This window comes from Periplaneta americana, chromosome 3 (genome assembly GCF_040183065.1).
Source record: "Periplaneta americana isolate PAMFEO1 chromosome 3, P.americana_PAMFEO1_priV1, whole genome shotgun sequence".
Taxonomy (NCBI): Eukaryota; Metazoa; Arthropoda; class Insecta; order Blattodea; family Blattidae; genus Periplaneta; species Periplaneta americana.
In genome coordinates, this window is record NC_091119.1 from 203,249,965 (window position 1) to 203,274,634 (window position 24,670).

General features: G+C 33.3%; 1 protein-coding gene across 3 annotated transcripts in view; it reads right to left on the minus strand.

Moving 5' to 3' along the window:
- LOC138696966 (insulin-like growth factor-binding protein complex acid labile subunit) overlaps positions 1 to 24,670 on the minus strand; it is a 1,304,936-nt gene that overhangs the window by 260,988 nt on the left and 1,019,278 nt on the right. For all 3 annotated transcript variants that reach the window (XM_069822505.1, XM_069822504.1, XM_069822506.1), the window contains one exon: positions 17,312 to 17,385. In XM_069822505.1, the coding sequence (XP_069678606.1) occupies positions 17,312 to 17,385 (74 nt within the window). The remainder of the gene's footprint in view (positions 1 to 17,311; positions 17,386 to 24,670) is intronic.

A 24,670-nucleotide genomic window follows, 5' to 3' on the forward strand; every position in this document is an offset into this window, starting at 1 on the left:
CGTGGTATTCGAATGGGTATTATAGAAGTTTGAAAATATATTTCTTAAATTTTAGGTATAGAATTTCGTGAAGGAATTTTGAGGAGATACATTATTTTTTTCGAATGAAGAGTTTATATTTTGTAAGTTGTGCCACACTTAAACTAGAGCTGGAAACGGGCATTAATTGAAAGACATTGCAGTCTCTTAAATCGGTGGAAAATTTGTCCATAGCCATGGATCAAGTCGTAGTGGAACCTTCCCTAGTAGTGACATAGAAATTGAAAACTATTTTCGAGAAAAATTTTGAATACTTATCTTTCTCAGATGCGAGATCAGCTAGCAACTGCTGAAAATCGAACAGGAAACAGTGACAGTGAAAACATTCAGTATTTTAAATTTGCTCCCGTCACTTCATGTGACGTGGAAATAAGTTTCTTTCGTTTCAAATCATATTTAACTAACAGGCAAAGAAGTTATGGGTTCGAAAATCTTCGAATCCATGTAGTCATATACTGTAATAAAATGTACACAGCAGAACTGTAAATTTGATATATATATATATATATATATATATATATATATATATATATATATTCTTTAAAATTACGTGTTTCAAGCTACCATAATATTATCATTATGTTGTTCCAGCCAGGAACCACTTTTATAACAGACCTGACAGTACCTCTGTGCTGGAAGCGGGAGTTTGTTGACATTGAAGTCCGGTCGCTTAGCCACGTTCAAAGACACAAGTCCCCAAGTTCCGAGCTTTGCTGATAACTCTCAGGAGGGAGAACTACGACTGCAGTTAAATTAACGAAGGCTAGGCGATCTCTAGTTCCTCAATGCGTTACAGTTTATTTCAGAGGTTGTTTTCTAGTCGAAAAGAAATTTTACATGTTTTAAGAAATTTAAAACAAAATGAAGTGAATTCATTCATTCATAGTGTTCTGCCCAAGGGCAGGTCTTTCACTGCAAATCCAGCATTCTCCTGTCTTTCCTATTTTCTGCCTTCCTCTTAGTCTCCGCATATGATCCATATATCTTAATGTCGTCTATCAACCGATATCTTTTTTTTTGCCACGAACTCTTCTAAATAACCTTTGGGGGCAGAGACGTAAATGGTGGGATATTAAAATGGGTTTGAGGGAGGTGGGAAATGATGGTAGGGACTGAATTAATCTTGCTCAGGATAGGGACCAATGGAGGGCTTATGTCAGGGCGGCAATGAACCTCCGCGTTCCTTAAAAGCCAGTAAGTAAGTAAGTAAGATATAGGTAACTAATGTTTGACATATTTATGTAGGTCTACATAAAATATTCAATTGAATAGGATAATGTAATAATTTCTAATATGTTTGAATTTTTACGCAAATAGTACCACTGCAGCAATCTACCAATCAGAACGGACTATCGCGGAACGATACTTACTAACTTTGTTTAAATTGTTTTTTTCTTATGATGGATGAAGATTAAGATGACCTCCGATATGTTAGAAATGGATCGCTACAACAAGAATTTCTCGATTCTTGACACATCAATGTGATGGAAATTGTTTAATAAATCGGAAAACGCATTTGACTTCGTTATTGATCAGGGATTAACCCACTCCGTTGCGTGATATACGCTGCATTTCTAATCACTTTTTCAGTCCATCTCTTTGTCAATATCAATAATGCTATATATAAAACACGCTTCCTTGGTCAAAGACAATTCCTGGAAGTAGTTAACAATTCATGACAGAGATTACTACCGAGTGGTTCATCTCTGAACCGAATAGGTAACAAAAGGCGTTGCTGCCGAATGTATATTTTCACACGGGGAGCGCAATACCCCTGGGTTACATTCCTCCGCCACCTCAACGACAGTACCACAACAATAATTCATAGTAGACACTGATGTAGTTAAATTGTAACATGTTCTATTAAAGTCCGAGTCGTCTGGCTTGTCTTTGTTAACGAGTAAAATGTTTCACGCTACAATTCAAACTTATTAGGATTTCTATTGGTAGCGTAGGTGCTTCCTGATCAAGCGGCCCTTGTTCGACTCCCGGTGTGGACAATGAAAAAGTTTATTATTATATCAAGGGACAGTGTATGTGTCCTGTGTTGTGTTGACGGTAGCCCATCACGAGATGAAGAGCGTGAGGGAAGTCGTTTTATATACGACATTTTTATGTAATATTTAAACCCTAATTGAATACCTACAAAATCTGTAATGTAATATTCAAACTATTTCAATACCTGCAGAATTTGGATGTAATATTCAAACCCTATTTCAATACCTACAGAATTTTGAATCTAATATTCAAATCCTATTTCAATACGTACAGAATTTTGAATCTAATATTCAAATCATATTTCAATACGCACAGAATTTTAAATCTAATATTCAAATCCTATTCCAATACATACAGAATTTTCAATGTAATATTCAAATCCTATTTCAATTCCTACACAATTTAGAAACTAATATTCACACCCTATTTCAATACCTACAGAATTTGTAATCTAATATTCAAACCCTACTGCCATACCTACAGAATTGTAAATCTAATATTCAAATCCTATTTCAATACCTACAGAAATTTTAATCTAATATTCAAATTATATTTCAATACCCACGGAATTCTGAATCTAATATTCAAATCCTATTTCAATACCTACAGAATTTTTAATCTAATATTCACACCCTATTTCAATAACTACAGAATGTTTAATCTAATATTCAAATCCTATTTCAATACCTATAGAAATTTTAATCTAATATTCAAATTATATTTCAATACCCACGGAATTTTCAATCTAATATTCAAACCCTATTTCAATACCTACAGAATTTTTAATCTAATATTAACACCCAATTTCAATAACTACATAATTTTAATCCAAAATTCAAATCCTATTTCAATGCCCACAGAATTTTTTTTAATTCAAATATACAGAATAAAGAAATATAATTACAAAACAAACAAAGAGAAATACAAATAAAATAATACAAGCAATATAAAAAGAAGATACAGTAGTATTAACAAAATTTGAGACCGAATGAGCAGCGCTCGTGCTCGGTCGCAGTTCAGATATAATATTAAAATAAAAAAAAATAATAATAATATAAATAAATAATAAAATAAAATAGGAACTAAAATATAATTACAGCGACAATGGAATTATATAATATAATATTAACACTAGAGAAGAATAATATCGCACGTGAAAAGTAGGACTAATATATATTTCAAAATTATAGAATACAAATATAATATAGGTTGATTAATTCATACACATAGGCTATAAATTTATTTAATCAAATTGAAGATATTAACACGTTTCTAATTTTCTTGTTATATGTTAGTGGGTTACATGTTAGAAGTTCTGGGTGTAATTTAGTTAAAGCATTGTACAACCGAGGGCCAAAATTTATGCTATGCTTTAGACCAGCAGATGTGAGACATTTAGGTTCTACCAATGTTGAATTAATATTTCGTCTTGTGTCATAATTGTGTGTCTGTAATACAAACTTATTACGATTTTTATGATAAAATTTTAACAGCGTATACTTATAAATTTGTTCAATATTAAATACATTAAATTCAGAATAAATTAATTTAGTTGGATAATCGAAACGTTTCTTCAAACAAATTTTAATTATTCGTTTTTGTAGTAAATTTAACGGACTAAGATTAATTTTTGTACTTCCACCCCAAACAATTATACCATACTGAATGATAGACTGAATAATGGCCAAATAAACATTTCGTAGAACTCTAATAGGTAAGTAGCATCGAAGATTAACGAATTTATAAATTGTTTTACGAAGCCTCTTACAAAGATAAGTAATGTGATGAGGCCATTTTAAATTCTGATCAATAATGATACCCAGATATTTGACATACGTGGCTTCTTTAAAAGGTGGACATTTACAACTTTTGGGATCTAAACAATTTTCACTGTGTATTATTAGTCTATATTTATCGCTAAATTTTAAATTTTGAACACTGGCAGCTGTTAACGAAAAAGGAACTAAAGTTGATTTAGATATATTTAAAGAAAAGAAGTTGGAATTAAGCCATTTTTTAACAATGTTAGCACCTATATTAGCATTTCTATATGCTTCCTGCCAAGAAAAACCACTGAAAATAACTACTGTATCATCCGCATATGAATATATAGATCCATTAAATTTTTCTAAATTTATATTTAGCAGATCATTAACATATATTAGAAATAAAATAGGTCCCAAAATTGTTCCTTGCGGTACACCTATATCAATATATTTGTATTCACTAAATTGATCTTCAATTTTGGTCATTTGCCTTCTGTAAATTGTAATCTAATATTCAAATTCTATTTCAATACCCACGGAATTTTGAATCTAATATTCAAACCCTATTTCAATACCTACAGAATTTTTAACCTAATATTAAAACCCTCTTTCAACGCCTACAGAACTTTTAATCTAATATTCAAACCCTATTTCAATACACACAGAATTTTTAATCTAATATTTAAATCCTATTTCAATACCCACAGAATTTTTAATCTAATATTCAAATCCTATCTCAATACCCACAGAATTTTTAATGTAATATTCAATCCCTACTTTAATACCTACAGAATTTTGAATCTAATATTCAAACCTATTTCAATGCCTACAGAATTTTCAATCTAATATTCAAATCCTATTTCAATACCCACAGAATTTTTAATCTAATATTTAATTGACTCTATTATGTAGAAATAGTCTCAATGTTTTGTGCTATCTATTAGTTTATAGCATTCACACAAAGGACGAGAGACTGTTACATTAATTTCTGTACACAAGTAAGTATTGTTAAAATGTACAAAGATCATCTAGATTCCCTTGATGATAAAGCTCTAGTCTTTGTAGGAATATAGCCTATAGTAATGTATTTTTCACGACGAGAGTCAAAAAGTTATATTTCTAAATGTGAAATAACACCGAAATTATATATTTTGTGGGAAATAACACCGAAATTAAACACATTTTTATATCGAATATTCGCCGTAAATTAAGACAAAGTCTCAAAGGAAAAACCTAACCTGATTTTGTAGAAGGTATTTTGTTAGGTTGTGTCCTACTATACAGGCGTATGAAGAACACATGATTAAAGTTACAATTATTGTAATATTTTTGTATTTTTCTTGTTGTCTTTTTACTTTTTATTCTGTTAATGAAATACCTAGCTTAAAACTTTGTGGAATAGGCCTAACTCTTGAATATGAGTATGTATTCTTCCTGGGGAAGCTAGGGTGATTTTTGTATCAGAAAAACAATACATATCTTCTAGGAATAGACGTTTCTTATAGAAAATGCATGTTAATATTTCAGTTTTCCAGTGTACCTTAACGTGATTACAAAATACCTTCCGTTTTAAATGGGTCAACAGATTATCAGCAGTCACTGCGCCACTAAATTCAGTGGGCAGTGCTAATCAGTTACGTAACGCCGCCACGAGCGTACTTAGCAGAGAAAGCCGACTGCTCTTCTCACCTCATAATGAGGTCAGCTGCCTCCCTGCGTATTACCATCTGCTAATGTAACACAGAATTAACGGATCACTGAAGACATGAAGGGTCGACGATCCTAACCTAATCGTCTGAACCACTTCAAAAGAACGGGAGCACGGGCCACAGTGTACGTACAGATCGAGGCTCCACACGGTTGTAACTTCGAATCCCGTCCAATATCAACGAAAGGTCATGTATTGTCTCAGATGAGAACAGACGTTGGACAAACTTCCAGACGTTTAATAATAATAATAATAATAATAATAATAATAATAATAATAATAACTTATTTTATTTATTTATTTATTTATTTATTTATTTATTTATTTATTTATAATATTAATGTGCGAAACAACAGCACAAGGCCAATTACCGTTTAGCACAAGATACAAACAAAACTACAAATGATGATGAGAATGAATGATAGAAATGGTAGTGAGATGAAATACAATCGATATAATAGTCTACATTAATCAATTGACCAAATGCAACAAAATAAATAGCACAAATAATAATTATTAAAATTAGTTCAGTGAGATAATTAAAATGATGGCAATTGAATAGAGTGAATTACAAATGTATCGATGAAATAAAATAAATGAAGACTGGAATAATATAAGTAATATTGTAAAGATATGAATTGACAAGAATAGTATAATACATATCTTGACAATGGCATAAATGAATAAAACTGACATAAAAACTCAAAAGATATACTACACATTAAATGGATCCAAGTTGAATCCATGCAAATTAGCATATTTAATGGATCTGCAGACCGGAGACAGAGATTTAGAATTCCTATTATAAAACATTTTATCATCATCATCATCATCCTTCACGAATTAGGCCTCTGTAGACCTGTTTCGGCCCCATCTAGCAGTCTTCTTAACGGTCTTCCTGGTCGACGATGTCCTCTAGGTTTATATTGCATCATAATTTTTGGGATTCTTGAATTTTCCATTCTTCTTACATGATCTAGCCAATTGAATTTGTATCTGGTGATTTTTTCTTCTACTGACTCTACTTCTAATTGTTCTAAAATTTCTTCATTCCTTTTTCGGTCTAAAAGAGTATATCTTGCTGTTCTCCTGAAAAATTTCATTTCCGTTGCTTTGATTCTGTTCATGTCTTTTTTCTTTAATGTCCAAATCTCACTTCCGTATAGAAGGGTGGGTAATGCTAGTGTATTATATATTTTTATTCTTGTAGATTTTTGTACTAATTTAGCTTTTAACGTATTGTTTATTATTCCTAGAATTTGTGTAAATTTGGTAATTTTCTTGTTCACATCTTTTTCATTTTGATAAGATATTTCACAACCCAGATAATTGAAATTTTGCACTTGTTCGAGGCATTGGTTATTGTGTATTATCTTACTTCTCACTGGGTCTTGTCCTAAAAATGCCATTACTTTTGATTTTTGTGCTGTAATTTCCATCCCAAAATCTTTTAATATTTCATTTAATGTATATAATCCTCTTTGTAAATTATCCTCTGAATTGGAAATTATGACTTGATCATCGGCATAGAGTAAGGTATTTAATGTTAGAGCACTGGTTATTTTGATTCCTGATGTGTAGATTTGGTTCCATTTTAAAATAATTTCATTTATATAAATATTAAATAAAGTTGGTGATAGTGGACAACCTTGTCGAACTCCATTATTAACTAATTTTCTTTCGGATATACAGTTATTTATTTTGACACTTATTTTGCTGTCCGTGTAGATTTCTATTATATTTTGGAATAGCAAATTTGGAATATTTTTTTCTTGTAATATGTCGAATAAAAGGTCTCTTCGGACTTTATCAAAAGCTTTCACAAAATCAATAAAAGCTATATGGGTTTCTAAATTAAATTCTCTTCTTTTTTCCAACAATAGTTTGATACTAAATAATGGATCTACACATGATCTTCCTTTTCTAAAGCCATTTTGACACTCCAGAAGGAAAGTTTCCGCATGTTTTTTTTTAATTTTTCATTTAAAATCCTACTAAATATCTTATAACATGTGTTGAGGATACTAATCCCTCTATAGTTTTCAACATTCAGTTTATCTCCTGTTTTATATATGAAATCTTAAACCCTTAGCAGGAATACGAAGACTGATATTGCTTATGAAGGATTCACAATCAATATCACCCTTAATGACTTTACAAAAAAATAAATAATCAAGATCTTGACGTCTGGTGAACAAACTACCACAATTAAAATATTTGCAATTAATCTCATAGTTATAATCGAAATTTGGTAAAAATCTATAAGAACACAAGGAAATAATAATAATAATAATAATAATAATAATAATAATAATAATAATAATAATAATAATAATAATAAGTGTTTGAGAATAATAATAATAATAATAATAATAATAATAAGAGTGTTTGCTAATAATAATAATAATAATAATAATAATAATAATAATAATAATAATAATAATAATGCTTTATTTTCGCTGGCAGACTTAAGGCCTTCTCTTCCACTCAACCACTCTTAATCAATAGAATACACATTTAAATTACGAATATTTACACTACACTTAAAAAGGTTCTCCAGCAGTATTCTTCAGTTAACTTTTAACGACTAGTAGACTACATATTTATTTTAATTTAGATAAACCTATAAGGTAAAGTAGTAACTTAATTTATGAGCTAATTTAATTCAATCAATTATAATTGATTTGAGGTTTGAGATAACTAGTAAAATGACGAAAATTAATTTAATATAAGCTTACTAGAACTATGTTACAGGGAGAAAAATATATATATATAAACCTAAAATATATTTCTATAATGTATTTGGCATTAGAAGTTTTGTAAATCTATTTAGAGAAATTAATGATAATAATAGGAATGGACAGATGTTAGTTTCATTATAATATGTAATAAATATTAATCAGCAATTAATTTGTTAAGTAAGAATTTATGTAATTTTGACCTAAATGATGTTATCGTCCAACAACCCCTTATATCACTCGGTAGCGAGTTCCAATTTCTAGCAACTGAAACTGTATAAGATGAAGCATATAGAGATGTCTTGTGGTAGGGTATAATGAGTAAATTGTTATGATGAGATCTTGTACTTAGCTGATGATATGCGGATAGATTTTGAAAACGAGAAGTCAAATAGATTGGGGTAGCGGTGCGCAGAATTTGAAATAAGAGAACAAGAGAATGCAGGGCTCGTCGATCGCTTAGCCTTAGCCAAGACAGAGTTTGGAAAGACGGGGAAACATGATCATACTTACGAATATTACAAATATAACGGAGAATAAGGTTCTTAGGAAAATATTTGGGGCTAAAATGGATGAAGTTACAGGAGAATGGAGAAAGTTACACAACACAGAACTGCACGCATTGTATTCTTCACCTGACATAAATAGGAACATAAAATCCAGAGAGATGGGTTTGATATGGGCAGGGCATGTAGCACGTATGGCCGAATAGAGAAATGCATATAGAGTGCCAGTTGGGGGGCCGGAGGGAAAAATACCTTTGGGGAGGCAGAGACGTAGATCGGAAGATAATATTAAAATGGATTTGAGGGAGGAGGGATATGATGGTAGAGACTGGATTAATCTTGCTCAGGACAGGGACCAATGGCGGGCTTATGTGAGGGCGGAATGAAGCTACGGGTTTCTTAAAAGCCATTTGTAAGTAAGAAATAATAATAATAATAATAATAATAATAATAATAATAATAATAATAATAATAATGTACATTCCCCAGTTATAAACTGCTCATTCATACATATCGTTCTGAACAAGGGCAGGTCTTTCACTGCAAACCCAGCATTCTCCAATCTTCCCTCTTTTCCACCTTTCTCTTTCTCTCTTCATATGATCCATGTATCTTAATGTCTATCATCTGATTTCTTCTTCTGTCCCGAACTCTTCTCCCGTTCACCATTCCTTCCAGTGCATCCTTCAGTAGGCAGTTTCTTCTCAGCCAGTGATCCAGCCAATTCCTTTTCCTCTTCCTGATCAGTTTCAGCATCATTCTTTCTTCACCCACTCTTTCCAACACAGCTTCATTTCGTATTCTGTATGTCCACTTCACACGCTCCATTCTTCTCCGTATCCACATTTCAAATGCTTCTAGTCGCTTCTCTTCACTTCGTCGTAATGTCCATGTTTCTGCTCCATACAATGCTACACTCCACACAAAGTACTTCAATAGTCTCTTCCTTAATTCCTTCTCTACAGATCCGCAGAAGATGCTCCTTTTTCTATTAAAAGCTTCCTTGGCCATTGCTATCCTCCTTTTAACTACCTGGCAGCAGCTCATGTTACTGCTTATAGTACACCCCAAGTATTTGAAGCTGTCCACTTGCTCTACTGCCTCATTTAGAATTGGCAAGTTTACCTTCTTTACTTTTCTTCCTACGACCATGGTCTTCGTCTTGTTGGCATTTATCTTTAATCCATACTGTTCACAGCTGTCATTTAGCTCCAGTAGCATATCTCTTACTATCATCTCCTATTTTGCTAACAACGCCATATCATCAGCAAATCTTATACACTTATCCATATGATTTTGTAACTATGCGTATTACAAAATTCATACCTGTGCCATTAGAAAGAACGGCTCAAAGAAATGTATAATTGTAATTGTTGGCGGAAAACAATAGATGGCACTATAAGAAGAAAAAAAAGCGAAACAAGCGAAAGATCAGGAATAGCATCTTTTTTTTTCTTATAGTGTCGTCTGTTTTTTCCGCCAACATTTACAATTACACACCCCCTGAAATTCTATAAGCCGTTCTTTTTAATGCCACCGGTATGAATTTCGTAATACGTATAGTTACAAATTATAGCAGTTTATAATCACGGAATGTTTCTATGGATATCTTGTACAATAGGTTATTACGTCGCCTAATTCTTTAAAAATCCCATTCTATTTCCAAAATTTAATCCTTGAAATAAATTCCTGCTAAAAGAAATATATTCCACATAAAGAAAAATCAAAAATAATACACAGACAAGTAGAAGTTAAAGGCATCTGAAAAGACAAATACCTATCTCATAAAATATTGAGAAACTCTTACAACATGAATACACATACACAATAATGTCGTCCACACCTGAGCAGTAACGGTCAGCGCGTCTGGCCGCGAAACCAGGTAGCCCGGGTTCGAATCCCGGTCGGGACAAGTTACCTGGTTGAGGTTTTTTCCGGGGTTTTCCCTCAACCCATTACGAGCAAATGCTGGGTAACTTTCGGTGCTGGACCCCGGACTCATGTCACCGGCATTATCACCTTCATTTCATTCAGACGCTAAATAACCTAGATGTTGATACAGCGTCGTAAAATAAACCAATAAAAAAACAATAATGCCTTAAATGATGCCTGAGTTAATAAATGAGAAAAAAAGCTAAAATATAAAAACCTACACATAAAATACGATTCTCAACTCCATCTTTTGTCTTTATATTTTTCTGCAGTACTACTTATATAATTTATTGTGGTAATGGACAGTGTCTTTGTGTGCAATGCCGACTTTATTTACTTTCCTTTATTCGTGTTCACGGACGCTAATATTAAAGGAGAAAACAAAAAAATTGTTGTCCTTTTGACAACTCTCTGTGGGCACTTTCCCAAAGGCGGTACCTTTGAGTTTTACTACACACTTCTGGATTGTTCGTGATTATATATTGATCTTATCCTCTGAACATTTTAAAAGCATAGAATTACATAATCAACTTTAGTTCACAGAAGAGTTCTGAAGCGTTCAGTAATATTGTGTCATCGGTGATTCTGAAGTTATTAATATTCTGTACTAAAATAAAAGTTGAAGACGGTATGTCATACGCAGGAAGACCTTTGCATAACAAGTTTGACGAACTTGGTTTATTCCCAGAAAACTTGAAAATAAAAACTGCCCAAAATGTACATTTTCTTGCTTATAATTGTGAGCTTTCTTTCCTAAAATCATTATTTCCAAAAACTTGTTTTTAGAGGAAACGCGAATTTCTGTTGCCATCGTTACAAGAAAAATCAAATAGGAATTCATATTGATTACATTATTTTCCACGTAATTATGCTCCACTTATTGTTAGAGAATTTCTGTTGCTGTATATTATTTCTAACCATGATTTGGGGACAAGTTTCTTTTTCAAAACTTACTATTTCCTGTAAATAGTAAATTTTGAGAAAAATATTCCACGTCGCTGTTTTAAACCATTTTACGTAGCACTGAAAACGTAACAGAATACCATTATAGAACACTTCAATCAAACTTTCAATTTCCTTACTACAAATTCCAAATATTTATTATATTTGGAACATGTTACTACTACAGACAAATAAATACGCTACTTCAATGGAAAAAGAGAATAATACTTACTTACTTACTTACTTATGGCTTTTAAGGAACCCGCAGGTTCATTGCCGCCCTCACACAAGCCCGCCATCGGTCCCTATCCTGAGCAAGATTAATCCAGTCCCTACCATCATATCTCACCTCACTAAAATCCATTTTAATACTATCCTCCCATCTACGTCTCGGCCTCCCCAAAGGTCTTATTCCCTCCGGTCTCCCAACTAACACTCTATATGCATTTCTGAATTCGCCCATACGTGCTACATGCCCTGCCCATCTCAAACGTCTGGATTTAATGTTCCTTAATTATGTCAGGTGAAGAATACAATGCGTGCAGTTTTGCGTTGTTGTGCAGAAGAATGCTCCTGAAACTTCATCCCTCTTAGCCCCAATATGGAAAAAAAGAACAATAACTGTAGGCTACAAAATAAAGTCTTCATCATAGTAATAAAATACCGTTATGCAATACTACAATCAAACTTTATAATACTTACTTGCTTACTTACTTACTTACTTACTTACTTACTTACTTACTTACTTACTGGCTTTTAAGGAACCAGGAGGTTCATTGCCGCCCTCACATAAGCCCCCATTGGTCCCTATCCTGAGCAAGATTAATCCAGTCTCTACCATAATATCCCACCTCCCTCAAATCCATTTTAATATTATCTTCCCATCTACGTCTCGGCCTCCCCAAAGGTCTTTTTCCCTCCGGTCTCCCAACTAACACTCTATATGCATTTCTGGATTCGCCCATACGTGCTACATGCCCTGCCCATCTCAAACGTCTGAATTTAATGTTCCTAATTATGTCAGGTGAAGAATACAATGCGTGCAGTTCTGTCTTGTGTAACTTTCTTTATTCTCCTGTAACTTCATCCCTTTTAGCCCCAAATATTTTCCTAAGAACCTTATTCTCAAAAACCCTCAATCTCTGTTCCTCTCTCGAAGTGAGAGTCGAAATTTCACAGCCATACAGAACAACCGGTAATATAACTGTTTTATAAATTCTAACTTTCAGATTTTTGACAGCAGACTAGATGACAAAAGCTTCTCAACCGAATAATAACAGGCATTTCCCATATTTATTCTACGTTTAATTTCCTCCCGAGTGTCATTTATATTTGTTACTGTTGCTCCAAGATATCTGAATTTTTCCACCTCTTCGAAGGATAAATCTCCAACGTTTATAGTTCCATTTCGTACAATATTCTGGTCACGAGACATAATCATATACTTTGTATTTTTGGGATTTACTTCCAAACCTATCTCTTTACTTGCTTCCAGTAAAATTCCCGTATTTTCCCTAATCGTTTGAGGATTTTCTCCTAACATATTCACGTCATCCGCATAGACAAGCAGCTGATTTAACCCGTTCAATTCCAAACCCTGCCTGTTATCCTGGACTTTCCTATTGGCATATTGTAGAGCGAAGTTAAAAAGTAAAGGCGATAGTGCATCTCCCTGCTTTAGCCCGCAGAGAATTGGAAAAGCATCAGAAACAATACGTTACCATTTCAAAAATTAACAGATATTTGAATGGAAAAACAGAAAAACTCAACAAACATCTTTATCATAACACTGCTTTCCAAGACATCAGCTGTTGACAACGCACCATGAAAACGCCATGAAAATAATGAATTTTGCTTAAAACCAAAGAGTATGTACATTGGAATTAATGGAGGATATAGCTAATTTTGATTAGAAAAAAACATCTTGTGGGTATAGTGTTTCATGGAAAGAAAGTAACTTATTTTTGCTCTGGAATTAGTTAGTTTTGGAAAAAAATTGCATTCTTTTCATTAAGAATTCACAGGGATTTAGTATAATTTTGCATAAAATAATGTCACCAGTGGATAAGTAACCTCAAACATTATATGAATTCACTGTGAGTTGAAAACATCAAATTTTCCAGATAGTGAATTTTGGAAAGAAGCTCACAATTAAAAACACAACAACACAGAATCTTCAAGCACAGAGTAGATTATGTAACTTTTTAATTTACTACCATGAAAATAATTTATTACGTCGCGTAGAAAATCATGTAAAATATTGGTTTTTACGCGTCGTAAATTATGTGTGATTTGCGTAAAATATGCACCATGCCAATCCTGCAATTGAAACCTTTCTCGCAGAGTCAGAACTGCGCCTGAACAACTGTGTCCACGACTTTCTGACAGACACAGCCTTCTGGCATACAAATAAGATCCTATTATCACACCTACGCATCGCTGTACTAAACTCCTGCAAGTTTTATTAACTGGAGACACTAAATGTTTATTTAGTTGTCTGAAAAGTGAGTGTGCAAATATGAACAACGTGATTGCTAAACAAAACTTGTAACACAGCATGCAGTTCAAGGAATTATTGTGCAATATAAAAAAGAGGGGCAATTCATCTCACCCTATTTTTTTTTCTCTCTCTCTCTCTCTGTGTGTGTGTGTGTGTGTGTGTGTGTGTGTGTGTGTGTGTGATGCTGGAGACAAAAGAGCTTGTATTATTTGTAAGCACTCGGGAGAAAAAAAAATAGAAACAAAACAAACAGTATGTGTGTTTGCAGTTCTGAAAGACCCTCTGCTATTTTAAAAATAAACATGCCATTCTATGAACTCCCACATATATGGAGCCAAAGGGGATATTATTTACTGAATAAAGTGAGTACTGCATTCGAAATTCGCAGCCCTGCACTTTGGACGGTCAACTAATGGCTTTTTCATACTTCAAAATTTCACTTACTAAAGTTTCAATAAGCAATTATTCTGCAAACTCTATTTCCAATAACCCTGGGTTGACTTAATAATAATAATAATAATAATAATAATAATAATAATAATAATAATAATAATAATAATCTATATATAATTTGAACTGGTAATGGAAATTACGGAAAAACGGCTGAACGGATTTTAATGAGTGACCCCTCATTTTCATGCCTGGCATCCAAAGTTTTTCGGAAAAATAGTAGTTTTCAGTGAAATGTCAATTTTCCTACATAATTTTCCTATTTTCCAAAATCCACCTGTTGTCAGTTTTGAGAACTAATTTTATTGAATCACGGCCGACTTGATTGAATTTCAGAACAAAACACACACTACAATAAACAATAGGCTATTACACGAAGGCCATGACCTGCAGGATTGCCGACATATTTAGAGCTCAATTCAATTTGTTATTAAAAACTGATTCTGCAGTGTATAATTTTCTGAGTACAGCTGTGTATTGGATATTCAAATCTACGAAACTTGAGATGGTTTGATGACATTATTACCATTAGAAATTAAATATTATTATAGTTAATATCATGATGCGTCTATTCTTCATTAATTGTACATAATATTGATGCTATATTGATGACATGAAAGTGAACCTTTCTGAGGTTATGTAAGTAAATGTAGAGAATATCTTAATTTAGATCTTCATTTCTATAATTTACTGAGTGACTGCTATATATAACTACAAAACTTAAGTAAGATAATAATATTGTTATTAAAAATCAAATATTTTTATACTTATTAACCCAGTGGGGTTGGGTCTTTTTCATACACTTAATGGCGGTGTAGTGTACAGTAGATATTGATATGTGTCATTGTCTTCAGTATTGGCTCGAGAGAACGTAAAAATTACAGTTCCTAAGGAAAGATCAAAAGGTATTACTTACTGATAAAATAAGAGGCCTAGAAAATTTTGTAGTCTCAGGATCATTTCAGCAAGATCTCTTAGTAGGATAAAATGATTTTACGCTCTACATTTCAAGTTCTACATGCAGCAGCTATACGAAAATGCTATTGTTCGAAAGCTTAGCACACCTGACTTTTTTTTAACTTTTGCCTACAATCCACAATGACCTGAAATAGCTACTGCTATCGTCCTGACATTGATACTTGCGTTTTCGCGTTGAAACTCAAAAACTGAAGTTGGATAAGTTCAAGAAAAAGTATTTGGCCTAAAAAATCCATTCAGAGGGAGTATGTTTCATTATTATGGAAGCAAATAACTATCAAAAAGACAAGTATTCTTCACTGAAAATAAACCTGAAAATTTTTTATTTGAACGTCTAACGAACTTAGTTTGCAGCAGCATTTGCTGCACAAGCCACTAGTAATAATATATTTAACTGCTTTTAAATAGGACGCTATTTAGGCATGACAGACCAGCATGTATGTATGTATGTATGTATGTATGTATGTATGTATGTATGTATGTATGTATGTATGTATGTATGGAAGATATAATATGTAGGCCTATGTATGGATATATACCGGGTGATTAAAAAGGAATGGAACACTACTTGCACCTTTCCTATTTTTTATTTTATGAAGAAACACTAATTCAAAAGTTATATTTCTTTATCATTTAATAAGGAAGTGCCAGGGAATGTGGTTTTTAATGGCATCATGCATTTTTTTTTCTCATTTTTGGATTCTTCAGGTCTCAAAATGTAGAAAATACAAAACTAACTTGTTTTTTCAGATGTTGGCAATATTGTTTTCGTATATCGACTTCAACAACGTATACAAATCGATTAGTAGCTAATTGGATGAAGTTTCGCGAAGCATTTTATTTTTGGTAATGACGGAAAGAAATCCTTCAGCAGAAAAATATTACATATTTCACTGTTAAATTATTTCATTTAATGCAATAGTACGTAAATATTCGTCACCTACCTGCCATATGTTAACACGTAAGAAAGAAAAAAGACACAAAAACACGTCTACTTTCATACCGTAACTTCAGTTCTATAGAACAACACATTCCCGATATGTTTCACATTTAATTTTTATAAAAGTGCCATAGCATTCTTACGAAATTTTTAATTTCGCAAGGTTTAATCTTTACTTTAAAGAAAGAAATTGGATCTTAATCTAGAAACTCTCCAATTAACCTTCTCTCCTTTCTCCTGGAGGAATTTCCTTTAGAACGAGAGAACAACGAACCAGGCGGCACTGCCTATCTTCCCCGTTACAAAAGTACGAAGAATAGACCCGATTTATCTTCATTCGCGTTTAATGACGGTCCGTGCTGTATTACCGCGCTGCATGCAGATACATTTATTTAAAAGAGTTTGGTTAGAAACCCAAGATTCGTCTTAATGATAAAGTTTGTGAGTGTTTTTTTTTTTATATTCGTTTATCTCGGTAGCGGGGGTGAAATCTTTTCTTCTGCCGACTTCATTACTTCATCACGTTGACGCATTTTTCATTCGCATCGTTATTACAATCTTTTCAACCAACCACTGCAAGAGTTTTACTTTTTTTTTTACGACCTCCTTTCTACCCGGTATCTTTGTACTTACGAGTCCTCACACTCTCACCTAAAAGTTGAAATTCTCAAATGACCTGCAGGCTATTTTTAATTTAAAATGTTGCGGTTGTTGTGCTGTTACTGCAAGACGGCTCCCGATTTTCGAATCCCAGTGCTATTAGATACACAAGAATGCTAAATCTATTCAATGTAGTACATGAATTCTTAATTACCTCATCTTTCATTGACGTCATAGACTCTCTTGATGGAAGCGAAGGTTTTAAACGACACCCAAATGGAAATTTACCTGCAACAAGAGAGAAACACGAATAAGAAACTTGGAAGAGGTAGTGATGTGAAGACATGAACACGTGCACACTAGCTGCAGAGTCTGTTGGTGTATAGGCCTACAAGTTATCACCACCAACAACAATCACTATCATCAACTTCTAAGCCGTTGTCAGGCATTAGATTCATTAAAATAAAAATTAAACATTCTTGTTAATATTGTTTCCACACCCAAGACATACCATCAATGCCACCAACCGTGGCGTTAACATGTTTGTGATAGGTATGCCTTAAGGGTATGTGGAGTAGAGGTGGGGAAAAAATAACGTAACAGTTATTTTGGAACCGTTCCTTGTTTGGAACACCATGTTCCAAAATAACAGTGTTGCTCTGAGCTAGTACGAAATACTTGCGGTTACACTCGTTCCACTTTGGAACTACATTATGACAACGCCTGTTGCACAGAACGGAACATGTTTGGTACTATTGAAAGCAGTGACGCCAACCTTTGGAAAACAGTGGGTGGGCTCAAACATTTGACGAGAAATCTCACAACACGAGTCCACGAGCCCATATAAGTTGGCGCCACTGTTTGAAAGCAGAATTGGGAACCCTTTCGTCGTACTGAAATAAATGTTGGAAACTAAAGTAAAAGATAAATAGTAAAGATACGAAGATAGCCTTTAAAAAATGTACACTGGAACTGATGTTAATTGAGTATAGGATTCTATCAAATAACATAATGCCTGTATTATAGTAACTACATTGTGAATTTTATCAAGGGAGATGAAAATATATAGGTTATGTTTTATTTCCAAATATTTTACAGTTTTAGTTTCATTACCAATTCTTGAAATTAAACTAAAGTCTGTTGAAACATGATTATTATTGAAGTTCTTTTGTTTAAAAAAAAAGTACAACGGTAAATTTTCATATTTCATTACATGAGATTATGATTCTTCATGACGGTACATTATTAATATGAATTTGAGCACGGCCGAAATGATTATAGCTTTTATTTACGCATTTTTGGAGAAATTGAACACTACTGTGACCTTCAGCTAAGCAGAAGAGGAAGAATAGGTTAGGTTCTATTTACCACTGGGATCCATTTCGATTTCGTGACCAATTTACAAGTAATTTAAAATTACATTACATTTCCTGCTTCGAACAAACCTGATCTACGAATTCAATTTAGCATTAGAAAAGATTTCATTTCCAGGAATTCACATCTCGACTCATTATGACATCGTACTGCATCACATGGCATACAGGGAAGTATGTGATCATTTAGCGTCCGTACCTGTTCCTAAATACCACTGTTACATTACGTACTAGTAGTACGTGGCTCTTCCACTGTTACATTAAATACTCCTGTTATACAAAATACTTGCTGTTACAAAAAATACTCGATGTTATGGAACTACATTATGAGTCATGAGTATAAAATAACGTAACGGCCTGTTCCAAACCATCACTGTTACATTACATACTAGTAGTACTGTACCTGTTATACAAAATACTTGCTGTTACATGTTACAATATACTCGATGTTATGGAACACGGCCGACGTGATGCTCCCTTCGCTTTCAAAGGTGCAGCGAAGCTAGCATCAAGTCGGCCGTGTATGGAACTACATTATGACAACCGTTGCTGCAGTGTTGTCAATTTAGCGACTTTGTCACTAGATCTGGCTACTTTTCAGGGACAAAATCAATACTAACTTTTAATCCTGAACTGGCGTCGTGCAACTGGTTTCGTGGTGTCAATACTGTCAGTATGACTTCTGGACTTTCTCATGGCCCTCGACTTATACTTTTGCCTTTTTTACCCAAATGTTTGCATAAACTACTTTGACTAAAGGTTTTAAGATAAATAAATTTTGTAAAAACACTGGAGGAGGGATTCGATCCGGTGCTGTGGAGCGAACTTCGGCGTAGACTATATTCAGTAATATATGGTGGTACTGTTATTTTGGAACTGTTATTTGGAACCTAGTATTTTCGTGGAACTGGAACAGTTGGAACTGTTACGAGAAAATAACAACTTTTCCCATCTCTAATGTGGAGGGCTTGGATTATCGTCACAACAGACCACGTTGTTTTCTCCTTTAAACGCATTCTACTAAATCGGCGGAGCATTGTACCGATTCCTCTTTCATTAGAATATATTCTCCCTTAAAATTATTTCATAACAACCAGTAGTCTACATTAAAGGTCAGTTGTCTAAAAATTATGTTTTTCGCAAATCTTGCATTGTACTGACAGTTGTCTTGATGTAGGAAATACAATAATTGTGATGTTTAAAAACTGAATGCATTTACGATGTCACATGGTACTAGTTTGAAAATTATAACATATAAAACAAGCTAAGTCTAGTGTAGCTTACAAGTAGAAATGTTGAATTCTGTACAAGAAAAAGTGCAATGTTTGGTGTTCAATTAACTTGCTGATACACACATCCTGGTGTAGATGTCAGCAGCTGCAGCGCTGAGTCAGCTGCAACATCTCCCCTTAAGTCAATCCGTCTTGTCTGACGTGTAATTGGTCACCCGGACTCAAAGTAAAACGTTGCACAAACATGGCACGCCGCGCGCTTTTGAAGGTGACACCAGATCCTGTTGTAATTTCAGATAATTACCGTGTGCAGAACACCCCAAATTGAAGCACACACCTTCAGGTGGAGCTGTTCTCTTTGTTCAGCCACCCTCTCCACCAATATCCCCTGTGGCGATGGAAAGACTCAAAGCATCTCCTCACCGGTCGGTTCTAACTAAATCAATATTGACAGACGCACCGGCGGTCTGGAACATCAGTCTCTGGTCGCCAGCATTCTTTGCCCCGGTCCATTGTACAGCTTCCCGTTCCTATCCATCTTGAAACGTCCCATCAGAGCGGATACCGCGAGACCGACACACTAAAACATTGCCTAGAAATGAATTAGACTCACTTTAAGGACTTACAGCGGTCAACATATCGACTTCGCAAACCAGGCTTCTAATACAGGACAACAACAAAGCGCGAAAAAAACAAGGGAGAAATTATTGATAAGCATGGTCTGGAGATGAAGTAAATAAGACGTAAATATAATGATAATTATAGAAGACGGATTTTAGCATATTAAGGCCCGATTGTATAAACCATTTAATCTTAGATCAGAGGTTAAATTGATCCTTGTTTCAGCTGAACTTGGAATTTTGTGTTGTATAAAGTCTAATCTGAGATTAATTTGTCTCAAACTAAAGTCAACTTTGACTGAAGAAATTTCTCCGATTAAGTTAGATGATCCAAGTTCAGTTATTTCTTTTCTGTTTGAAATATACGAGTGACAGATTGTGCAAATAAAATATCTATTATTATTAATATTAATAGATATGATAGGTACATTTATATATATTTCTTTCAATTTCTTGCCTTAATACACAAACATTCTTATATTTTATAAGGCTCTATCGTGTTCAGCAGTATCAAATAACATAACCTATAATTATATTATGTTTATAACAACCATTAATTATTAATGGATATGATAGGTACATTCATAAATGTTCAATTAACTGTATTACTAAACGAAAATTGTCGTTTAGAAAGCTTTATTATGTTTAGCAGTATCAAACACCATAACATGATAACTTGGAGAACAGTCAACCTTCTTCTTATTGTCCGCCATTATTTACATTGCAAAAAAAAAAACAGTGTCTCCAACAGAGTGTAATACGGAAAGTCGCCAAAAAGTAGTTGTAAAGTCGCTAGATTTCTCATTATCAACAAAGAAAGATTAAATTTTGTCACTATGGGGTGCTAAAAAGGTCACTAAATCCCTATTTAAGCAATATAAAAGTTAAAAGAAATTGTTGTTGAAAAAGAGTTAAAATCGCTAGATTGGCAACACTGAACAAACCTGTATAACATGGTCCGCGCATCACGTATTTCACCTGTTTATGCGATGTTGCCAAATCCTTTTCACGTGAACTTAGACTGCGTTTGAACCAAGGTAATTTCATCGCAGAAAAGTTTTATACAATAGAAGAAGTGTCTGAACTCGGTTTACTTTTCGATCTTTGATCAAAGTTGATCTTTAGTCAGGGAGTTTTATACAATTGGGCCTAAGTCATGTTGAGTTCAGATAAGTTTGTGAAATAATATCATATAAATTAGTTTTTTATTTTTCAGTCAATCACTTATCATGTTAAGATGGCAGAAATGGATTCTGTTACATCAAGATACAATGTTAATATACGTCACGAATATTTTAGACTTATTTTCAAGTCATCTTCAGGTGATAGTTTTCTAACAAACAAACATTTGAACTAGGTGAAAATATTATTTAAACACATTTATAAAACACTAGTAAATAGTCTGACCATGCATACTTTACATAAAATGGTTGAATGGCGTACATAGTCTTAAAATTAAAATTTACATACAGAAATAGAGAGCCTTCCAGTGAACACAATTATAATACAATATATTGAGAGGCATGTAGTGTGCCTGAATACATTGAACGTCATAAAGAACAAGCTTAGTCTTCAGTTTTATATATAATAATTTTAAACGATTTTAATTTCATAATTCAGGCACACTGCATGCCTCTCAATATATTGTATTATAATTATGTTCATTGGAAGGATTTCTATCTGTATGTCAATTTTAATTTTAAGAATATGTACGCCATTCAACCATTTTATGTAAAGTATGCATGGTCAGACTATTTACTAGTGTTTTATAAATGTGTTTCAATAATATTTTCACCTAGTTCAAATGTTTGTTTGTTAGAAAACTATCACCTGAAGATGACTCGAAAGTAAGTCGAAAATATTCGTGACATGTATTAACATTGTATTTTGATGTAACAGAATCCATTTCTGCCATCATAACATGATAAGTGATTGACTGAAAAATAAAAAAAATAATTTATATGATGGAAATCATATTTATTTATGGAGCTGAAACCGCTGTGCTCGTAGAACTGCTAGAGCTTTCAACGAAGGCATCCTGAAAAAAATATGTCACCGATATGTCATAGATCTAATACGGAAATTTGAAGAAACTGGTTCTGTGTGCAATAAAGCAAATGGCCAACCTAGAAAACTCGATGAAACTTCGCAGATTGAAATACTAGATCATTTCATTAATGAACTCACCACCTTCATTCCGAAACGTTTATTACAGTAGCTGATGTAATAAACATTTCGGTTGATTCCATACATAAAGTGCTGAAAATGAACAAATTTTTCCCCTACGAAATACATTTTTTTTTAAATTTTATTGGGTTATTTTACGACGCTGTATCAACATCTAGGTTATTTAGCGTCTGAATGATATGAAGGTGATAATGCCAGTGAAATGAGTCCGGGATCCAGCACCGAAAGTTACCCAGCATCCCTACGAAATTCAAATTCACCAACAGTTCAGCGAAGACGATTTTGATAGAAGAGTAGCATTTTGTGAACAGATGTCTCAGAGAATTGAAGATGATCCAAATATGACAAAAAATATTTGCTTTAGTAATGAAGCGACTTTTTTTTTTAATGCGTTTGTCAACAAACACAAATTATAGGTACTGGGACATTGAAAATCCTCATGTGTTTCGTGAAGATAAAATCCCAGTTTCCTCAGAAGATCAATGTGTGGGCTGGAATTTTTGGGGATGATATTGTTGGATCAATTTTCACTGAAGAAAACTTGACGAGCACAATGGTTTTCTGCTCCATAAAAAAATATATGATTTCTGTTCTCTCTACACCATTTTACAATAATTTAATACACGAACACAACTATTACAAGAAATGTTCAATGGTGTTTTTAGCTTCAGCTTTAATCAAGAGTAACAACAACCGAGGTTGCCAGACAATGATATAAAACAAAAGATGTGAAATAAATGAATGAGGTGTATAAACAATTGAATACTCTTTCATATTTAAGTATAAAAATGAAGGGGTGTCATTTGAAATTTCTAAAGGATGGTGGCTCGGGTGGGGGTGAAAACTAAAATGCAATTAAGGCTGGTTTCAGACTTCCCCCTCAATATCTAAATTGACTTTTTTTTGTTTAAATTGAATTGAATTTAAATAATTACTTATTTAGACTGTGAAGTTTTGAAATGAAAGCCCTGCATGTAAAAAAAAAAAAACAATGTTTTTATTCATAGGTTCCTCATGACTAGGGAGCGGATTTTTATGTGCTAAAAATTTAAATATATTTATTTTTTATGTGCTAAAAAGTACGAAAATATTTGCTAAAAACAAAAAAAAATATTTGCTAAAAACAAAAAAAATATTTGTTTTAAATATGACAAAAATACCTTACTTAGCTTGGAAAAAAAAAAATATTACTAGGTACTCACCAACCACACTTGAGTGCTAGTAGTTAGCCGAGAATTGCAGTGAACAACAAAGGTCATCTCCAAATTCTCCATCACAAATGCATCCCGATTATCTCTGAACAACGACTTATACTGTGAAAACGATCTTTCCGCATCACAGGACGTCAGACGTGCATATTTAAAGAGAGGAATGTCGCAAACACATACACCGTCAATTTCACCTACAGGCACACCCTCCAATACTTGAGCAACTTTACACATTTTTTTTATATCCACTGTTTTTCCCAAACACATTCTGGAATTTGTCCCTTAGCAATTGTGATTCTGAACCTGGTAGCGAGTCTAGTTTAATTTCCACGGCACGCACCTCCCTGTTTCAGACAACAGGTTTTTGGATGTTTCGAATTTTTTTATGGTGTCACACAAAAAGCTTCGATTTGCTAATAGGAAAGCCATATCGTTTTTTAAATAACCATCTTTCAATATACCTTGAAGGATATCGATTGACAAAGCCCGATAACAGGGAATCACAACAAGATATATTGCCTTACTTGATAGACATGAGCGAGAGATTTGTTTAAATTAAATAATGTTCATACCCGAGCTCTTATCTGTTGTGTTTCACAAACAAAGCGTGGAATGAAATCATCTTCAGCTACAATAAACATTCCTAATTATGTGTTGCAAGATCTCTCCTCCTTGTCCATGTTAATTTATTCTCTAATAATAACACTGATATGCTGCCTAGCAGTTCTCAGAACTTGAGGCGATACTATTACGAAAATGGATCACGGATACACCACACAGCGCTTAGAAACTCGAAGCAACCAAGAATTCTTAAAAAGATAACGTACTTCTGAGTGATATAATTGATTTAGTTTTAAAATGTTTAAAAGTTCTTGTAAAAAAATTATTTAAGTAAAAAAACTCAAGATTTATATGTTTATAATAGATTTCCTGAAAATATGTATTTACATAAA